At 37.5% G+C, this 21,561-nt stretch overlaps 3 protein-coding genes across 5 annotated transcripts; all 3 read left to right on the top strand.

Annotated features, from left to right (window-relative positions):
- Positions 1-3,984: 3,984 nt before the first annotated feature.
- On the top strand, positions 3,985-5,883 carry LOC306901335 (SCAN domain-containing protein 3-like; the record flags this gene model as incomplete). Its single annotated transcript, XM_079469014.1, has 1 exon — positions 3,985-5,883. One exon carries the CDS (start codon positions 3,985-3,987, stop codon positions 5,881-5,883), a length of 1,899 nt encoding a protein of 632 aa, XP_079325140.1.
- Positions 5,884-10,134: 4,251 nt separating this feature from the next.
- Positions 10,135-12,800, top strand: cox6b2 (cytochrome c oxidase subunit 6B2). Of its 2 annotated transcripts, none has more exons than XM_079468925.1 (4): positions 10,135-10,203; positions 10,762-10,888; positions 11,299-11,399; positions 12,032-12,800. In XM_079468925.1, the coding sequence occupies exons 2-4, from the start codon at positions 10,783-10,785 to the stop codon at positions 12,083-12,085; spliced, it is 261 nt and encodes an 86-aa protein (XP_079325051.1). In that variant the 5' UTR covers positions 10,135-10,203; positions 10,762-10,782; the 3' UTR covers positions 12,086-12,800. The 2 variants fall into 2 exon arrangements, with proteins under 2 accessions (XP_079325051.1, XP_079325052.1); XM_079468926.1 differs by having other exon boundaries at positions 10,176-10,199; positions 12,032-12,794.
- A 1,057-nt stretch (positions 12,801-13,857) lies between these two features.
- Positions 13,858-21,077, top strand: slc2a3b (solute carrier family 2 member 3b). 2 transcript variants are annotated; one of them, XM_079469761.1, is made up of 12 exons: positions 13,858-13,981; positions 14,635-14,757; positions 16,243-16,344; positions 16,428-16,588; positions 16,663-16,903; positions 17,404-17,566; positions 17,698-17,885; positions 18,016-18,120; positions 18,530-18,631; positions 18,773-18,844; positions 18,938-19,138; positions 19,500-21,077. In XM_079469761.1, exons 2-12 carry the CDS (start codon positions 14,731-14,733, stop codon positions 19,761-19,763), a joined length of 1,626 nt encoding a protein of 541 aa, XP_079325887.1. In that variant the 5' UTR covers positions 13,858-13,981; positions 14,635-14,730; the 3' UTR covers positions 19,764-21,077. The 2 variants fall into 2 exon arrangements, with proteins under 2 accessions (XP_079325887.1, XP_079325886.1); XM_079469760.1 differs by lacking the exon at positions 13,858-13,981 and having other exon boundaries at positions 14,490-14,757.
- The last annotated feature ends 484 nt before the right edge of the window (positions 21,078-21,561 follow it).

Here is a 21,561-nt window from a genome sequence, read left to right as displayed (position 1 = left end):
AAAGAATAGAATAAGCACTTACATCAGCATCTTTAATCCTTAGTATGCTCTTTGGTTTATGTTGTTGGTTTTGCAAAGAGGAAGCAGGAAAGCTGGGACAGGATGTCAAAGTCAGAGAGGCACCTGTAACCTCTGACCTTGTCAACAACAGAATGATGGTGTCAAGGAAGACGAACTGTGTATATCTGTCTATGTGCATGTGTGTATATCTTTAGAGCTTGTGTGTCTTTATATTTTATTAGATTTTATGTTGTAAATCTTAACATTACACACCAACAAAGCCATGCTGTGTCTGACTCTTAAAGAGAAAGAGTGAGATAAAGCCATGATAAAACACATCAATCTCTAAATAACTTACAATATCAATTATTTACGTATTTCTAAAAAAGAAAAACATTGAATTAAATGGAATTCATGGGTCACATTATGACAAAAGCAAACCACATCTGCAATTACTATAAATGCAAACACTTTCACCTCAGCTAAATTGGGAGATTTTGCCATTTTCCTAATATTCAGCTAATTGAACTTATATCTTAAATCTTATAATATCATTATCTTATAATATCATTATCAACCCACACCCTAATCCTAAAAGAAAACACTTTGTATTTTTCGATAAAAAATTTATATTTACTATACCATTTTTACAAATAAGGACATTCCTAATGTGTCCAAATGAATGTAGCTTACTATAAGCTTTGAGCACAGTTAGACTGTAAAACAGGAAGCACTGACAGCAGACTGTGAATGCTCCTGTGCGTCATTCAAACTTGTTCCTCCATGTTTGTTTTTAGCATGTTAGTGAAAGCTCTTCCTGGCTCTTGCTCAGAGGTAACGTGCAAGGAATGAATAGGTGTGCATTCAGTATGTCTACTTTGGCAAACTTCTGAAAGTTCAGCTTCATCACTGTATATCTCAGACTTCAGTTCCAGCTGTTACTGTATGTCTAACAGGGGAAGGACATGATGGTTTCGTAGTCAGCAGTGCCCTGCAAAGGCAAAGGACAGTCATTGCACTATATGTTTAGTCCAACTCCAAGTTTTGGTTCAAAGAATTACATCTAGCGACTCTAAAAATAGTTTAGTATCTTCTTATGACAATGCTATACAAGAATATGACTACAAATAATAAACAAATAACAAACTGAGGTGTGAAGTTTGGCTCATTGTCATACTATTGTTATACATGCAAAGTGAAAGAAAAATAAAACAAAAGATTGTCTACTAATAATAGAGTAAATAATAGCAAAATTGTGAATCACCTGCTTCAGACAGATAATTGCAAAAGGTGAAAAATACCTTGGTGTATGTAATGTGAGGATTCCTCTTAATGCAGCAGGTTTTCCCATTGCTCTTGATAGCCAATCACGCACGTTTATTTATAGTTCAACCAGATACTGTACATCATTTTTTTAGTGTTTAGTCCACCTTCTAAACGGTAAATGTCAATATTATTTTGTAAGCAGTTTAATTAATACCAGATTACCAGGAAAAATGTGTAACTTGCTACATACTTCAGCAAAAACAGCAAGTCACAAGATAAGTAAGCCAAAGTCTTAAAAATCAAGACAAAACACAAACAACAGCACTGTTTCTAGGCAGACTAGGCCCGCAAGCTTGCTAACCTGGATATAAAACGTGTTTAAATAATCATCATGAAAAGGTTAAAGCCATCAAGGGCTCAGAATTGTAAAAAGAACAAAGAGGATGAGAAAAAGAAAGCAAAATATAGAGGTGTGCTACGAATTAGTAATCGTTTTGTAAGGTGGTCGCTGGTCTATCATCAGTAGCAGCACAATTTGCCACTTCATTGTAGCACCTGAACATTTCAGCCAGGCGATATGTTGGCATAGTAAAGTAGAATTCAAATAAACTTGACCAGAAATGGAATTCAATATAAAAAATAATGTTACAAAATTAGCCTTATGTGAATGTATTGATTCATCATCAAAACATTCATATCATTAAAAACATATCAAATGAATGATTTTTTAGGCTGTAGTGTTAATATAGTTAAAAAAAAGACTGGCATTGATGTAGGTGTGTGGATCTGTTAGTTTAGGATTTCAGATATATGTTAATGGCATAAACAAAACAATCATGACAGATGCACTCAGAAAAGTTTTGGAGAAACCCAAGGCAGATGCTACTGCAGAAGAAGCATCAGAGGCAAGTGTCATGGTTCTGCCTGCTCTTGTCTTGATTTTCTGGTCTAGGGGCAGAATCATGACAGACCCAAGTGTTTTATGTGGAGAGGAACATATTATGGTCAATCAGGACATAATATGCGTTCTCTCCTGTCTCGTCATTTGGCCCCGCCCCTCTCGTTTCTAGTATAGCTCTCCTCCTGTGTCGCATTACCCACACCTGCCCATCGTTATCTCCTTTGTTAGTCTCCCTATATAATACCCTCTTGTCTATTGTGTTGTGCTTGTTGGTTGTATGTGTTCATGTATCCTGCCCTGTTTGGAGTGTTCATGTTTCCTGACAATCCTATTGAGTGTTTGCTAGTCTTGTTGAGTGTTTAGTTTTCAGTTGGTATCTTGTTTAGTAGTGTTTTCCCATCGAGGGTGTTTATGTTGTGTTCCTGTTTTATTAGTTATTAAAGTCTATTCGTTAACCCCTTCATCCCTGCTGCCTGCGCTTGGGTTCTTCCTTACCAAACCCTGACAGCAAGCCCCACCCAGTCCGTACTGTAAGTAAGACAGTAGCATATGTTTAAAATGCAAAGGTGTATTTGTTTTGTCATTTTAGTCATTTACCAGTTACTTCCTTTGTGCATAGTTATTTTATTAAAAACTTGTAACTATGTATTACTGTATAATACTTAATAGCTGATATCGCAATATATTGTTGTTAATTCAAGTAAAAGAAAGTGTGTTGAGCAATTCTGCAATTCAGCAATTCAACACATCCATAAAGCTACATATTCCTCATAAATGGACACATTAAAATTAAGTAACTATTTTACGTTCTATAAAGAGGCATCCCTTCTCCCTTCATCAGAGGCGGTCTTAACATAGAGGCATAGGTAGGAGGCTGCTTGAGGCCCCCTACCAGCGGGGGCCCCAACCTACAAATAAAGAAAACCCTTATCATCATGAACACTTCAAAAGCATTGTAAATTGTATTAAAATTCTTAAGAAATACGTTGAAACTTTGAAGTAGTAGTTAAAATGTCCCATTCATGTTTATCTGTCACTACACACACACACACCCTTCTTTCACAATGAAATGGACTAGTCCGTAGCCGTGCGCCCTGCGCGGCGCGAAATATAAACACAGAGTGACAGGAGGATTGGCAATGTACACAAACGGAGATGAATCAAGACAAATATAAACGCGAAATGAAACGATCTTACCCAAGCGGATCAAATAAAAGAAAAAAGCGAAAAGGCAGCGACAAATACTTGACAACGCTGCCAAAGATAACACATGTTTTTAGTACTGTTGATGAGGATACTGACAGGAACGTTAACCAAGAAGAAATTGAAGAGGACTTCACGTTGTTGCCGCCCGCTGTCACCCAGCGACAGTGTTAATGACGTTGACACAGATGAGGTGGAAGAGTTGTCCAGTGACGGCCACTTTGACACTGAAGATGACGATGATGGGGCTTTAGTGAGGGCCGGCGCTACCTATAGTAGTTCCCAAAGTGGGGGTCGCGGAGTGGGGTGCGGGGGTCGCGAGATGATTTACAGAAACTTAATTTTTTTTTAAATGTTAAAAAAGGTTGTAATGATGCGAGTATAAATTTAGGATAATTTAAATAAACTGGAAATAAAACTTTGTTTGCTCCGATTAATTATGACAGTGTGACGGTGTCAATCACAATTTACAGCACAACGACATGCGCTAGCTAGCTAGATGCAGATTTGGTGTTTTGCTAAACAGCGATCGGTCTATTTTGAGTCTATATCGGTCTAACTTGATAAAAAAAATGAAACGGTGGTTATTATCATCGAAAGAGAAGGGAGCAGAGATGCCTGCTGATGAGAGAGCGGAATCAGCAGAAAATACAGAGGGCAGAGAAGAGGATGAGCCGCCAGGACTACCCTCCACCTCTGGAAGGGCAGCCCGCCAAACCCGTGCCCCGCAAACGGACCATCCCTCCTCGAAAGCCAGAAAATACAGAGAGGAATACATAAACTATGGTTTCACGTGCATTGTTATAAATCAGGTACAACACCCTCAATGCGTTGTGTGCTCCGAAGTCCTCGCACATGAGAGTCTGAAGCCCGTGAAAATGCAGAGACACCTGAACACCAAACACCCCAGCCTCACAGGTAAACCCACTGACTTTTTCCGCAGAAAGGAGAAAGAGTTACAGGGACAAAAAAAAGTCATTTTTAAACAAACAGCTATCCCCACTAAAGCTCAGAAGGCTTCATATGAAGTGGCATATTTAATTGCACGGACCAAAAAGCCACACACCATTGGAGAAACTTTAATCAAACCAGCAGCAATAGTTATGAGTCGCGTCATGCATGGAGATAAACTGGCCGCTGAGCTGGAACAAGTGCCGCTCTCTGATGGGACTGTATCCCGCCGCATTACAGACATGGCTCAGGATATCAAGTGTCAACTGATTGACAGAGTGAAGAAGAGTGGGAGGTACGCCTTACAACTGGATGAATCCACAGACGTGTCCAGCACCGCTCAACTCCTTGTGTTTGTCAGATATATTTTTGAGGGGAAACTAAATGAGGAAATGTTACTTTGTACGCAACTGGAGGGATCATGCACGGGCGAGGACATTTTCAATAAGCTGGACAGCAAACTTAAAGATAATGGACTATCTTGGGGCGAGTGCATATCAGTGTGCACAGACGGAGCTGGGGCAATGCTGGGGAAAAAGAAAGGACTAAAGGCACGAGTCCTCCAAGTTGCACCTCACCTCAATTTCACGCACTGCATCATACACAGAGAAGCCCTCGCGTGCAAAACCCTGAATGCGGAGTTTAAACATGTTCTTGACACTGCTGTGAAGATTGTTAATTACATAAAATCACGTCCACTGAACACACGACTGTTTTCCACTCTCTGTAATGAAATGGGATCAGAGCACAAAGGCCTGCTCCTACACACAGAAGTCAGGTGGCTGTCGCGAGGAAATGTGCTGAGACGCCTGTACGAGCTGCGGGATGAGGTGCGCATTTTCCTCACAGACCAAAGATCCCCACTTGCTGAGCATCTGTCTGATGCTGACTGGGTGACAAGACTGGCATATTTGTCATGTATTTTTGAAAAACTCAACGGACTAAATGTGTCCCTGCAAGATGAAAACACAAACATCTTGTACCTTAATGATAAAGTGCAGGCATTTGCGAGAAAGCTGGTGCGTTGGAGAGAGAGAGTGGAAATGGGACGCATAGACATGTTTTCTGACCTGGAAGAATTTTTGGAGGAAAATGCACTCAGTGTTAACAGCATCAAGGCGTCTATTACGGCTCACCTTCAGTCCCTTTCGGATCACTTTCATAAGTATTTCCCTGAAGGAGACGCTCCCGACCAATATGACTGGATAAGGTCACCATTTAATGTAACCACGGCAAATCATCTGGCATCAGATATGGAAGATGCGCTGATAGAACTTTCAACCGATCGAACCCTGAGGACGGCATTTGACGGCAAGACGCTGGATGAGTTCTGGGTTTCTGTCGCGCTGGAATACCCACAGTTGTCGAAACCCGCGTTGGATGTACTCATGCAATTTGGCTCAACTTATTTATGCGAAAAGACATTCTCCGCGCTGACTTACATTAAGAACAAACACAGGTCACGGCTTAACGTGGAAGATGATCTGCGGGTGGCGATCTCCAAAATTGAACCTAGAGTGGACCTGCTTTGCTCCGCGCACAGCGCCCATCCATCACATTAGGCGTTTTTGCTGAATTCAAATTTATTGTTGTATGCGTGTTATAGGCAGCTTGTTTGTATTCTGTCTGCATTTCACAGTTATGGATCTATTTGTTTTTGTCCATAATTTGTTAATAAAATAGCCTGGCTTAGAGATTGTGTTCCTTTTTGTTTTAACTCTGTCAGTATGTAACCAAATCGCCAATCCTCACAAGCTGTCGGAGGGAAACACAGAGAGGAGAAAGGAGGGGGGGGGTCGCGGGTCGTCAGCAGTCTAATATTGGGGGTCGCGGTCTGAAAAGTTTGGGAACCCCTGGCCTAGGGCCTCGGGCTTGGAGGCGGGGCCTCCAAAACATCCCGCAGATCCACCAATCAAGAGCAGCAAAAGACTAGGCTGTTTTTCCATTGGATATAACAATTGCCACTCACCTATAGTAAACCAATTAACGTTAGTGTGATGATGAATAAAATCCAACTTTTCTGATCTGATGGCGCCGAAACGATCGCATCCTTCAGGGGCTGCTAAGCGTAAGGCTAAGCAGGCACGCAAAGAAAGTGCAGCTCGTGATGCAGGTATCATATGTTTTGGAGTGATTGTAATGTATTGTAAAAAAATAAACTGAGCCTGACGATCAGTTTCATTTTGGGATAGGCTATAATTTGACGGTTATTCTGAGTTCAAAAGAGCGCGAACGTTGATGGACTGAATTTTCTTCTGACAATGCAGAATTTTGTTAGAAAATAGAAAGACGTTCTAAAGTAAACAAACCGTCCGAAAGAATCTGTCCGCGGAAATGATACGGTCTTCCAGTCACTGTTGGAGAGAGGCAAATTCATGATTAACAGTTGATCTGATTCTGAATCTTACAAAAGAGTCGATTCCCCTCGATGGAATCGATTACAACCTGTGGAATCGACTCTTGATTCCTAACGCCTCTGAATCAAGGAATCAATTCTTTTGGAATCGATTTCCAGCCCTAGTCAGGAAATAAATGGCAAAATACTAAAGTAAAAGTAAAGAAGTTTGTCAGTCAAAGAGAAAACGCACTATAACTAGAGCATCTTCTAAATCTAGCATCTTCTGTCTATCTTCTAAAACGCAGATGTTTAGCCTACATTTACTGCTCTATCATAATAGACCTATTTAATTTTTTTTGCTGTTGCAATATTTATTGAAAATAAGTATGCAATTTTAAGCATATGAGTAAACACATAATTACAGTTGAAGAAATTAACTAGACATTATTTAGTAGTTTATTTATATCACTTACACACTAGCAGCTGATTTGTGTATATTCATATTAAAGGTATTTCTCTACAATACATATGACACTATTTAGTCTATCACTGAACAAAACTGTTCATTATTCCAGTGTTACTATAAATAAATTACTGAACTAATTACTGCAAAAAAAATTCCTGAATAAACTTTTTATTTAATGTTTTATTAACAAAGTTCGGGAGGAACTTTTGTGTCAGTTGTGGCCTGGTGGTTAGATCGTTGGGCTTGTGATCAGAAGGTTGCCTGTTCTAATCTCAGTGCCAGCAGGTCATGACTGAAGTGCCCTTGAGCAAGGTACTTACCCCTGATTGCTCTGCAGTAATGTGCCACTGTAAGAAAACTACTTGTAAGTCGCTTTGGATAAAAGCGTCTGCCAAATGAATAAATGTAAATGTAAATGAGGAGCACGTTCAGATAATTAAACCTTATTAAACACGAGTGGAGTACATTCAGTTAATCAACAAGATAAGAGGTATGTATACTGCAGACTTACCTCTGTTCATTGACAAATTATCAGCATCCCTCCACCACCCCATCTCCTAACTTTGATTTTAATAATCATCTTATTGGATGTAAACAACACAATCCAAAATACAACATCTAGATTATTCCTCTCACAATGTGGGGCAAAAATTCACTTGTGAATTCTGAAAGGTGAAGAGGAGGAGGGTGTGGCGGGGGTAGGATGGGGGGCCTCCAACATAAATTTTGCCTAGGGCCTCCAAATGTCTAGAACCGGCCCTGAGTCAACCGCCTAGTTTGCTAGTAATAGCCATAGCCCTACACTGATAAAATATATTTTGTGGTGAATTAAATAACGTTACTACAGAAAAAGCTAATTTAACCCTTATGTTATGGGGGATGAAAACATCCACTCAAATAGACTTCTGTAAAAATCAGACTAATATTTGGTTTCAAATTATTTTGCATAAATCTGTTAATCAACCTCAGTCCTGATCAAAACTGCTAAATGTTTAAGGAAAAATCCTGGATTTTTACTCTTTTATTGCCAATGATTTTTTTCATAAAATGAAAAAAAAACCCACAAAAAATGACATATTTTCAATATAAAAAGTGATTGTGGACTGGATTATTTTTCACCTTTTATCACAGTCAAAAATTAGTAACAACATTGGCTCTGATGCATTGTTAGTTTTTGGGCAGAATCAGATTAAATTTTTTTCTCCCTATCCTGTATCATGTAAATAGGTTTTTGTAAAATGTTTGAAATGTCAATTCACTGAGAATCTTGTATATGTTATATTGATATGATCTTAAAAATAGTTTTCCTGGTACTTTGGCAAAGACGTGTTATCTAAAACCTTATTCTCTATTGGGTTCCATCGTGACTATTAGTTTGTGTAGTGGTACACTTAGTGTGTTCTCTGCTTTCCAACTTCCTTTTGAAGAAAACATTTCTCGTTCTCTTTTAAAGATCGGATAGTGGGGCCCCATACACACCTTCGCCTTGGGCCCCCAATTTGCTAAATCCGCCACTGCCCTTCATTGAGTATTATTGCTTCAGGATTGTGCATTTTATGGCACAGAAATCCTACAAAGATAGTCGTCTCCCAAAAACCACGTCCTAAAATATAAAATCTTTTCATACACTTACATTTTGTTATGTTAAGACTCAAATATGAACAGATCATTATAATATAAACAGATAAACAAAAGTTTAATATACATTATGTGTTTAAATATTTGATTTCAGACAATTAAGCAATAATGAATAAACGTGCCCAAATGTTTCTTTTTCTTTCTTATAGAAGCTTGCAAATTATTTGTACGGTGTAGAGCAGTGGTTCCCAAAGTGGGAACTCGCTTAGGGGTGTCGCCGAATCTCAGCTTTTTTCAAGTAACAATTAAAAATAATCTTTTACATCATATATTTTAAAATATATCAAAACACCAACATATGAGCAGGTCCAAACTAACTGAAAATACGCCAAAAAAACATATATTTCGTACATATGTACAGTTTCAATATTTTTTTACTGCCACTTGGACTGTTAACTCGTTCTGCTCAGCTCCGCCCATTGTACTGAAGCGCGGACACGCCACACGCGTCCCAGCTATCCCAGGTTGGTTTCACGATTGCGTATCGTTCTCATCCCTGGCGTACGTGAAAAAGTCAGCGCCTGTCAGTGGAGCACGATCCACAATCTACACCCGTATCAAGAGGCGGTGCTCCCAAAGCAGGCACGTGGTGTATTCCATTTAAATGTTTAAATAAAGCACATAAGAACCTTAAGAAAAATGTAATGTGAGTTGTTTATTTTTATTTAAAGAATTAAGCATCAATCTTTATTCTAATGTGCTTTGTTCCAACGATTCAAAGATTTGTTTACATGTGTCATGGAGTTATAAATGACAGATGGTTAATTTAAAAGTTACATTTGTTTCACCTCATATAATGTCCGTTGTAATGCATGTGTATTCATTTCATGCAGCTGTTTATCCTTCATTTGTTGTTTGCTCGTCTGGATTTAATTCTGTATGTATGCATGTACATTTAGTAAAATCGGTGTTGGGGTGTCTTGGGGAAAACACTACAATGGGGTGCCTTGCTTTCAAAAAGTTTGGGAACCTGTAGAGGTGGAGCATGGGGGTTGGAGGGCAGAGCCATGGGTGGCAATGGGCATTTCGCCCAAGGAGCCAAAAAGGCTAGAAACGGCCCTGACAAAAAAAATTACCAAAATGCACTTACATGCAATTGTTTATAAACAATTAAATATTAATAATTAAGCATGATTAGAAATGTTTTAGTCCTAACAACACACTCCACACTAATACGTTTATCAATGTAAAAAAAACGTCATCAAATGTCTAGCGGAAGCTTTGGTTAAGAGTAATGTCTTCCCTCCTCAGAAACTGAAGAGAATATAAAAGATAACACAAATAAACACAATAGAGCAGCATACACATGTGACACTTGCTATATTACAAGATGCTTTTTACATTTCTAAGCCCCTCCTCGCTTCAATCATTTCCTTTCCCACAATTCAGTTCGCTCTGGAAGTCTTTCGAGAGGACGTTACCATAAGGGCACAGTTGTAGGTAGGCCTTAGCTTTTATATTTGTATAGCTTAAGTTATTGTGGAATTGTTTTTCTGTTGTATGGGTTGTTTGAAAGTTGAATGTGTACTCTAATGGGAAATTTACTCAGTAACAGTGTTTATGTTACGACAAAAGGTGCATTTCAACTGGCTAGCTAGCGAGCTAGCAAACAAGCTACTTAAACCGGTTACATCAAGGTTATGTTACTAAATCCGACATGACATTCATATTAAATCTAAAATAACGTTGTTTCTCACAAACACAGATCACTAAAACCTTAACCTAACGGGAGTTTAGAAAATTGCGCATTTTGGGAGGTAACAGTTAACGTTCGCATTTTCAGCTTAACATTATTCGCGACTCGTATGATGAGGATCTGACTGACATCAAGCAGAAGGTAGTGAGTCTGTGAGAGATTTATTTCACTTACAGAGCTCTGGTCTATATTGATAGGTAACTAACTATAATGGCGAAGAAGCCCGAGGCAGTTACAGCAGGCTGTTATTATATGGTCGGATACTGTTATTGATGTGTTATCGTTTACTCCATGATGTGCAGACCTATTATAAAGGACTGAAGATGGCTGATGTTATTGAGGAGAAGATCAAGAACTACAAAACGGCTCCATTTGATTCCCGTTTTCCAAATACCAACCAGACACGAAACTGTTTCCAGAACTACCTTGGTAAGTAAAGTGAAATCAAGTTATATGACCATATCTTAACACAGTAATGTGACAACGATAAACATTATAATGCCAAAAGTAGTTTTGTTAGATTGCTTATCCATTGCCAAATATGTTGAGATGTAGAGCTGCGTGAGTGTTTTACATGCAGGATATGTTTAGCAGATGTTTTTCAATTTAAAAGATAAACATACACACACACACACACACACACACACACACACACGATTCATAATAAATTCCCTCGAAAGAAGAACCTAAGTTTGCTTGAAGGTCAAAACGACAGTGGAGCAGGGTTGTCTATGTAGTAGATGTCCAGTGCTCTGTGACAAGAAACCCTCTGCATCAATGATGCCTCTGTCATACTGTAGTTTTTGTTATATTTCTAAAGCACTGTTTCTCTTGTTCAGACTTTCACAGGTGTAATAAGGCTCTATCAAGCAAAGGGCAGGAAATCACTCCCTGTGAATGGTATCAGAGAGTCTACAAGAGTCTCTGCCCCATGAGCTGGGTAAGACTGTTGTAATCATGTATTTGTCTGAGATACAATAGATTTTAATGCACATGTCTGTTACCTGTGAGACAATCCATATGCTAGTGCATTTAGTACTTTATAGAGCCTTACTAGACCAAGTTCTAAAATTGTTTTACTTGCTCTCCGTCTGTGATGAGAATGTCCCATTTCCTGTAAACCATAAATGCAGACATTAGCTCATCAGTGCATAACTGTAAGCAAACACACAGCGGACATTAGAACTCATCAACATCCTCTCAGATGACAATGGGCCTCTATAGTGACCCCTGGATCTTTAAAAATTAGCTAAAGTTACCTTTTCACTCTCTGATTCTTCCATTGTTTACATTATTCATCTGAGCCGGGGACAATTTGTGGCTAGTAATGTATTGTGGACTATGCCCAATCTTTTTTTTGCAAGTTCTCTTTTATTGACACCCAAGCAGCATGATGCCAGACATAAGCATCACATTTCTGACCTGAACGCTGTCATTAAAGATGTTCTCATTGATTATGTGTCACACTACCTATGACACAATCATCATATCTTATGACAAAAAGAAAGGTTAAGGTCGGCTGGAATATGTCGAACATGCAGTGTCTTACCTTTTCTCCGCTCCTTTTTTCAGGTTGAGAAATGGGATACACAGATTGAGGAAGGAAGCTTTCCTGGAAAGATCTAAATGATCGCTGTAAACCACAACCCATGGACCCTCTGTTTTGTAGAGTACCTCATAATATATTCTGTTTTGTTATTGGTCTGAAGTCTGAAGAATAAAAGGTCATTCAGAGTGGCATATGACCTCCTAAACTTTATTTGAGGTCATAACATATTGTTGAGTGACACTCTACAGCAAATTGCAAAATAAAGATGTACAATTTCAACTAATGTTGTTTTTTGTTGTATAATTGTCATATACGACATAAGCATTCAAGGGTGCAACAAACCTGACTTATAAAAATTTAAGTTTAGTCTTTTTACATCAGCTATAGTGTTGATTAAGTATTTGAGGTTTAAAGTTTGTTTTAGGTAAATGTGCTTCGATGAGTGATCTCACTGTGGCCAATTGATTATGCTTTTGACCATTGTGCTTTACAGACAGCAGGTGGCAGTAAAGTAACATTGTCACCCATGTGCGTTACACTAATTAAGGTTAACAGTATGAAGTGGGGGAAAGGCAGTTGCCCAGTGGAACCTATATATTTATTTTCTATAACATTTGTCTTATGCAAAACCTGAGTGAGAAAGGTCAGGTCATTCATTCAACATTCTGCAGTAAAAGGGAAAGTTAACCCAAAAATAAAGATTCTGTAATTTACTCGACCTCAGGTTGTTTCAAACCTATATAAATGTCTTTGTTCTGTTCAACACAAATAAAAGGTATTTGTCAGAATGTTAGCAGTTTTCAGTTCTCTGACATCATCCACTGCCATAGGAGGAAAAATTGTATAATGTGTTGTTCTGTTGAACACAAAGTGCGATTTTTCTGAAGAATTTAGGAACATTTAGTTCTGGAACACCTTTGACTACCATTACATTTTACCTACTTTGGTGGCAGTCAATATGTCACAGAAATTGCTAACATTCTTCCAATTATCTTTCTCTGTTCATCCTGACAAAGTAATTTATACAGGTATTAAATGACATGAGGTAAGCAAATGATGACAGAATATTCATTTTTGGGTGAACTATCACTTAAAGTGTCTTAACCAAAGGAAGTGTAGTAATCCGGATGTGTATATTTACAGCGTCGTTGTTTTCATTGAATGAAGATGTAGTAACACGAATCTGATGTGCAGAATGACTTGGCTTTGTTACTCTAACATGGTAAAGTGTACACCTATTGAAGTACTGCTAACCAAAACAAAAAAATATCTATGAAATTTCTAGTATTATCAGTTTGGGTGAACACTGAAGAGAACCCCACTATTTTCTATGAAAGTATATTGTAATTCCGTTTTTTTATTCTTGTAAGAAGTGAAATGGTGGCACACTTGACATAAGTAAGACTAAAATATAATGACACCACAATGGCAGAGAGCTCATCTCTGTTGTCAAAATGTGTTTCGTTCATCTGAGTTCCTGTTGCCTCTGTGCATGAGTGTAAATAAAGCAGGAACTAAAACGCACTTATAAAACAATTATACTAAATATGGTCAGATTGTGATTTACTTACAAATGTCATTGTCTGCCTGAGGTCAGGTTAGATATGTGTTAACATATAGAACATTCATCATCATATCAGTTATAGTCACATCTGATGTGTGCAGTCAGCTTGTAAATTAGTTTATAATGCACGATTCACACATTTTTATGAAATTTTTGTTTTATCATTAGATCTCAAGAACCAGCTAACCCCGCAAATTGTCCAAGCTCGAAAGAGACGGCTGTTTGTTTACAAACAAAAAGACGTCAGATTCTGACATAAACACTCACATGACAACAACACGTTTCATTGTATCAAAGAGCGGACTCGGCATGTGGATGCCGCTGTAGGCCTATCTAGTGGGATGCTGAGTGAGAGGAACAATTGCAGGATTCTTTGATCCTGTCTGCTTGGCGAAGAAGCTCAAACAAGGTAACTTTACAAAGAATCTTAAATGTGTATCAAAATCTGGCAACGGTTTGATACCCAGCCAGCAATCATGAGTAAGACTTCTAGCAAATTTCTTGAACTTCTCTTAACGTGTACTGTGAGTCAGATATTACTGAAATTCGGAAGAAATAACAAAAAATGTGACGAAAGACAAGTGCAACGTGCTTGTGTCTCATAAAACCACGAATGAGTTGAAAAGCGGTTTTCATCACTTTAGAGATCAAGCGCCGCACGTCTACTCGAGAAACGCACACCTGAACGTAAATATTATATATATTTTTTATTTCTGGACAGTATATTGCTACATATCTATTAATAATTTGTTAAATATATGCGAAATTGAATATATATATATAGCTGTAATAATAACTAATAAAAACGTTGTTTTATTTATTTATTAAATTATAATATAAACAAGCGTGATTGAGAAATATTGAGAGGGAGGGTCTTGAGTCGACAAGAGATCTGTCACTTGTTGACTTTCACATTCACTCTGCAGTTTGCTTCGCAAAATACTGATGCTTCTGACATCTCAACCAGACAGACATCCGTTGCAGGAAATTCACTTTTTTGGTGGTTGTTTCTGAAGAATTAAGTGTCTTTTCATCAGAATACACCCTTTCATTCTTTTTTAGAGACCTTTCCAAATTTGGATTAGTGAATTTAGTTTGTACTGAATAAGTTGGAAGAGGAAGAGCAACGGACCGCTGCCTTTTGCATCATAAAGCAAGATGGAGAAGATGAAAGACGGTAATAAGGTACTGTATTTTTTATACAAAGCAAGTGATGACCTTGTAACTTTCTCTCGTGTAATGTATTATAAAACTCTTTAACTTCTGTTCCACGAGAAGCATGAATCAATTACAACATTTTCTAGCTTATTTTCTATACCAATTACTTCTAGAAAAACTTGTTGTTGTGGGTGCTGTTTCTAATAAGTTTGGGTAACTGGTTTGTATTCAAAGAGCATAGAATCTATCTGTTTTTACTTCAGGTTGTTATTATCGTGTTAATTAAAAATATTTAAAAATTGTTAAGGTCAATGTGTGTACAAAGTTAAAATAATAAAAATATAGCACATCATTGTTTTGCATGAACAAACTCAGTATCTGTATCTTAACTTGTGTCTGTTTAGGCCATTAACATTCAATTGAGTTAATTCAGTACTGAAATGCACAAGCATTGAGTTAAGAGACAAGGAGAAACGACTGTTTAGAGCAGGGTTCATGGCATGTCCAAACTTGAGCATAAAATGAGTAGCATCCTTACCAGTTGCTACTTGTTTGTGAATAGACTAAATGGAAAATTCCCCATTCTAGTGTGCCACTTATGTTATACATTCATATGTAGATTCTAAAAAACACTGCACGTGTGAATTAAATACATTACTGCGTTTATTTAACACGTGTTGAATGAAAAATGTCACAGGTGGGGCTAATACAGTGATGGACCGCTCTTAAATAGCATTTTTCTCATTTATAAACTTTTTAGTCCTCATTCACACGTCACACATATACAGTACACACATCCATATACTCATATACTCCCGTCATCAGTCTCTGTGTCTTGTGTGCGTACGTGATTTTGTGTGAGTTAGTTTTTTTTACAACATCCAACCTGTCTATACACGGAAAACTGTGATGCGAGGCTTTGGTACTGACATTTGCCAAATCTTAAAAGTTAGAACGAACTGACCTAAAATTTGGTTTTCTGTTGCTGATCTAGATCTAGATCTAGAGATATGGAGAACAGTTCAGATGCCAAATCATAAGACGTGACACATTGTGTTCAGTCAAGCAGGGCAATTTAAAACCTTTCTCAGATGAGTTTCCTAGTCTAACAAAGATTGAATTACTTTACCCATATCCAAAAATTAGCTTAGCCAATCTTTAGATAGTTTAACACAAAACTCAGGACAGTAACGGATATTATAATAAGAGCACCCAGACAGTTTCAGTACTTCTTTCAGGGAAAATATACACTGGGAAATACAATATTATGAAATATTTAGTAATGATGAAAAAGAGGATGAAATGTGTCTGTTTGTGTAATCCTCACCACATACGACAGACGATTCGTTTTAACATGTTGTGTGTTCCAGCCCTAGAAATCAACCCTGTGACATTAGCATTGTTTGCATCATGCTCTGTTACAGAAACACTACATGTGTGTACTTTGTTTCCTGAAAGAGTTTCAGTGATATTATTGCATGTACCATGTGTGTGTGTTTCTTCCTGTTGTAGGGGAAGCAGATTACGTGTTTCCTCTTGTACTGTGTGGCAACAGCTGTTATCGGCTCGCTGCAGTTTGGTTACAACACAGGAGTCATCAATGCACCTGATGAGGTAAGCTAAATGTCTAATGTAGAAGAAACACAATAACTATTTAAGACTTCATCTAATATTTACATCCGTGTTTCTCTCCCCAGAAAGTAAAGAACTTCTTAAGAAATGTGACTCTGGCCCGTACCGGAGAGCCCATGCACGCCTCTACCGTCACAACAATGTGGAGTATTGCCGTGTCTATCTTTAGCATCGGAGGCATGATCGGCTCTCTCTGTGTTGGTGCTCTGGTTAATAAGCTTGGGAGGTGAAAAAATCTTTGTTATTTAAACATAGAAAAAAATATTATATTTTATTCATTTTATTTTCATCTCTTTACAGACGGAAGTCCATGCTGCTGTCCAACATCCTGGCTGTGATTGGTGGAGGACTGATGGGATTTTCCAACATGTGCACCTCCCATGAGATGATGATATTGGGCCGTTTGGTGATTGGTGTGTTCTGTGGTCTGTGTACAGGGTTGACCCCCATGTACGTGGGTGAAATTGCTCCAACAGCACTGCGAGGGGCCTTTGGTACTCTTCACCAGCTTGGGGTGGTCATCGGCATCTTGGTGGCACAGGTAAGATATTGCACAAAAACGTTGGATGGTTCCGACTATAAATTATATTTTAATTCAACGTTTTATTTAAAATATCATTTGTAATTGCTATTTTTGTTAAATTACAGAAATGCATGAATCATTTTCATTGGTGGTATTACACTGTTACCTGTATGTACAGTATAATGCTTTGATTTTGAGTTCAGTTCAATTGACATTACCAAATGAACATTTACGTTCTACATTTAAATTTAAATTTAGTCATTTAGCAGACGCTTTTATCCAAAGCGACTTACAGATGAGGAAACATTGGAAGCAATTATAACAACATAGGCAACAAAATACATAAGTGCATCAAAACTAGTCCATTAAAGCCTAGCACAGTATACAAAGCTAAGAATAGTGAGGTTAGTAAATGTTTTTAATTTTTCCATCTAAATAAATGTTGACAAATGTGTAAAACAAGAAACACAAATACTGAAGTTGTTGTAAATAAGTATTTTTTGTGCATTATATTGTAGATCTTTGGTTTGGAGTCATTGCTGGGGTCTCAGGATTTGTGGCCATTGCTGCTGGGTTTGACCACTTTACCTGCTGTGCTGCAAAGTGTTCTGCTGATTTTCTGTCCAGAAAGCCCTCGCTACCTGCTGATCAATTTGAATAAAGAAGAAGAGGCACGCCAGGGTGAGCCCTTATTGGCTTGCTAAGTAACGATTTCTAGAAACATCACGAAAAAGAGGGAAAAAAACATCAGGATCTCCAAAACAACTACATTTAGTCTTTTGGACTGACCTCTTTTTCTTCGTCTTTCTCAGTGCTGACAAATCTTTGCGGGCATTCAGATGTGGAGGATGATATTCGGGAGATGAAGGAAGAGGCCATGAAGATGGCCATGGAGAAGAAGGTGTCGATTCCAGAACTGTTTCGTAACGCCGCCTACCGTCAACCCATTATCATAGCTATAATCCTGCAGCTATCCCAGCAGCTGTCCGGTATCAACGCTGTGAGTCTTACACATCACATTTCACACAATTCCTCACAACAGTGGCTTGATTTACCAACTCTTGATTTACACAATGCTTCAAATTGTCTTCATTATCTAAAGACTGATGTGTTTTCTGTATTTTTTCCAGGTGTTTTATTATTCAACAGAAATCTTTAGGAGTGCAGGTATCACTGGGCCTATCTTTGTCACTATTGGGGCAGGAGCAGTCAACACTGTCTTCACCGTGGTTTCGGTGAGTGTATAACTGCTTTCATAAGTGGATTTAAAAGTAATAGTAAAACCAGATATTTAAAAACTCATTTTTTACTTAATTGTTCAGAAAGCATATAACTGTATTTCTTTATTTGGAAATAACATATACAAAACATTTCAAACCTATAAGACTTTTTTTCTTCTGAACACAAAAGATGATAATTTGAGCAATCTTGGTAAACGAACAATGGCGGTACCCATTCACTTCAATTGTAAAGACACAAAACCCATGCAACCAATGGGTTGTTCAGTTACCAACATGGATAAATACAAAAACTTAACAAAATGAAAAACAGATAAAACTGATCCATGCTACTCAGAAATCATATTCTAAGTTCATATTGTAATATATACAATTGTTTTGAAATTCCTGTTAACTCAATCACCAGCTCTTTCTGGTGGAGCGAGCGGGCAGAAGAACCCTTCATATGATTGGACTGGCTGGAATGGCCTTCTGTGCTCTTCTCATGACCATCTCTCTTGGACTAGCGGTAAGTTTGGTGGTACTTTTCATTTGCCGGCCTTCTAAAAATAAATACTTCATGATACAAATGATACTGTATATTCTTTAAATGTGGCCATATGTCAAACTACTGATCCTTTTAATAAAACTGTAATATATTGCTTATTAGATCCCTGCAAGAAAAGCGGCGGAGGCTGGACTGGTTCAGAATAGCACCGCCATACCAACTTTATCTGAAGGAGTAAGTGTTCAAGTTGACTGAAGCATAACTTACATGGTTACATAGTCTTCCCTTGTTTAGCCGTTTTTCTGAATGACCTTTTATGATTTACAGGGAACTTCAGCAGTCAGCATCTTGGCCATTGCAGCAGTGTTTGGATTTGTGGCTAGTTTTGAAATGGGACCTGGACCAATCCCATGGTTCATAGTTGGAGAGTTATTTGCTCAGGGTCCACGGCCAGCAGCCATCGCTGTGGCTGGATGCTCCAACTGGACTGCCAACTTCCTTGTTGGACTGCTGTTCCCAATACTATCTGTAAGACCTTGTTATACAGAAATAGCACCAGAGAACTCAACATTATATACCTCCTTCCTCACTTAAAATAAAAAAATTAAAATAGTGTTTTTTCTTAAATCCAATACTGTTTGAGAATAAATGGATGGCAAATGGAGACTTTTTTTCTTGTTTCTCAGATTTGGTCTTTTATAGAGATTTCAATGTCTCATAGTCTGCCCAATATCTAGTCATATCTGTAATAAAAGTCAGAATAAATTTAAACATTTCTAATGAATTATAAACCACTATATTCTTTATTCTATTGTAAATAATTGTCTCAATTTTGATTGTTTTTAACCTAGCATCTAACCAATACAATTGTCCTCTGCTTGCTTTGCAGGAGCTGTGTGGTCCGTATGTGTTCATCATATTTTTTATTCTCCTCATCTTCTTCTTCGTCTTCACCTACTTCCGAGTTCCTGAGACCAAGGGACGGACCTTTGAAGACATTGCCAGTGGATTTGTCAATACTGCAGGTCCAAATGCTCCGAACTATTCCTCTCCAGAGGGTGTATTCACTCAATCTGTATCCCCATCATCAGAGAAGTTTCAGATGACTGAATTGAGCGGACAGGAGACAGTAAAAAGTGGGACAAATCTATAGAAATTCTCAGGAGAAGTACACATGTATGACACTGTAAATGTCAAACTAGCCCTACAGCAGTTAATATAAAACAGAGACAGTGGATGAATGGCCATTATTGCAAATGAAATAGCTCAGAGTAGGAACATTATGTAGTACAGATATTTAATGTGTGATGATGTTTCAGGGGTTGAAAAAATATTTCCAGTTACACAAAATTGATCTCATTACTGTACGCTCATTATTACTGTTTTTGTTTGATCAATTATGGATTGGTTATTGCACAGTTTTTTAACGGAAGAATAGTATTTTTATACTAATGTTTGTTAGCTATCAAAGGATATGAGATAGCATCCATAAATCAAATTACCGCAATAAATATTTCTTGCCAGCATTTTAGAATTCAGAAAAGACAGAGCTCAAGAAATCCTAACAAATTGAGTTTATTGCACTGTGATTTTGTCTGTATGAACATAAGCAAGTATTATTGTCATAGTTTTGTAGTTAATATGTGTTGCAGACGTCCAGCTGAAGTGTCTATTTAAATAGTGTTGTTCATCTCTAAAATATTTCGCATGACATGCTATCATTCAGCATCATTGAATAAACACTACTGATGCATGAACACATGACAGCCCAGCGATCACATGCATATATTCAGTTTTTAACACACGAGTTTGGTCAGAATGGTTAAGAACATCTGTTTTTATTTTTGCTTCTTTTTATACACTGTATAAATAGGTCATTGTATTACTACATTATGTTACAGCGTTTTCTTGTATGTATTTAACATATTTGTATATTTTTGTTATATTTGTAGCTTTTATGATTTTATAACACATTTCAGAAGTTTTTAACTTGTTTTAAAAACAATGACCTAAGTATATGTGTAAGTGATGACATGAGCATTTCATATACAATTTTGTGAAAGAGAATGATTGATAAAGAATGTGTTTTCAAGTTTTCTTACTGTTCCCATGATTCTTGTTTCACTGTTTCAAATAGAGTTCATTTGCAAAAATATATTACAATTTATTTTTAAATTTCAAAAATCATGTTTTTATTCAAAGTAATATCAATCAAACTACAGCCAGGTTGTTTTGATTAAGAAGCAATAACTAAAAAACATATATATTTGTAGTTATAGTTAGGGTTATATTTGGAAATGAACTCATCCACCCTAATTTATTTTTAACCATGAATGAATGATTTAAATAATATGAATGTAATGTTTGTGAAATTATTTTCATTCTTTCCTAATGTTGTGCAATTTTTGTGTACATATTATGATGTGATTTTCTTTCAGCTATTCCACTAAATCTTAGTCAAAACGTGACATTGTATTGCATTTGTTGGTCACTTTGCATCCAGCAGATGGCAGTATGTTCAAAGCGATATACTGCAACACTATAGCGTTGGAGAATACAAGGATCCACATGCTGACTATCTTCGAAGACCATTGCATGTGTGCGTTTTTAAGACAGAGATAGATACAAAAAATGAGAGGTGACCAAGGCCAAGGGACATTCAACGTATATTAATACAAACAAACTACTGTTGACAAACAGTGACAAAAAAAGAAATCACAGGAGCAGGTTTCCAAGCCTCTTTAACTGGGTGATGCATTTTCCAATCTGACTTGCTTTGCCTCTTCGTAATGTCTCCTGCATGTCTAGACACTTTTTCAGCAAAAGTAGTCAAACTCGTTCTATGCTTTCCATCACGTCCCTTTTTAGTGGCTCAAGTGCACTATCCATTTCTCTCTCTCTCTCTCTCTCTCTCTCTCTCTCTCTCTCTCTCTCTCTCTCTCTCTCTCTCT

Source organism: Barbatula barbatula (assembly GCF_947034865.1).
Source record: "Barbatula barbatula genome assembly, chromosome: 12".
NCBI classification, from domain to species: Eukaryota; Metazoa; Chordata; class Actinopteri; order Cypriniformes; family Nemacheilidae; genus Barbatula; species Barbatula barbatula.
This window is presented reverse-complemented; position numbering and strand designations above follow the sequence as displayed.

Coding starts and splice junctions, on each gene's coding strand:
- cox6b2 (XM_079468925.1), top strand. CDS start 10,783: ATGGCTGATGTTATTGAGGAGAAGATCAAGAACTACAAAACGGCTCCA. Junction 10,889..11,298: donor CTGTTTCCAGAACTACCTTG/GTAAGTAAAGTG, acceptor TCTCTTGTTCAG/ACTTTCACAGGTGTAATAAG. Junction 11,400..12,031: donor GTCTCTGCCCCATGAGCTGG/GTAAGACTGTTG, acceptor TCCTTTTTTCAG/GTTGAGAAATGGGATACACA.
- slc2a3b (XM_079469761.1), top strand. CDS start 14,731: ATGGAGAAGATGAAAGACGGTAATAAG. Junction 17,567..17,697: donor AGAAGAAGAGGCACGCCAGG/GTGAGCCCTTAT, acceptor CGTCTTTCTCAG/TGCTGACAAATCTTTGCGGG. Junction 18,632..18,772: donor CCATCTCTCTTGGACTAGCG/GTAAGTTTGGTG, acceptor ATTGCTTATTAG/ATCCCTGCAAGAAAAGCGGC.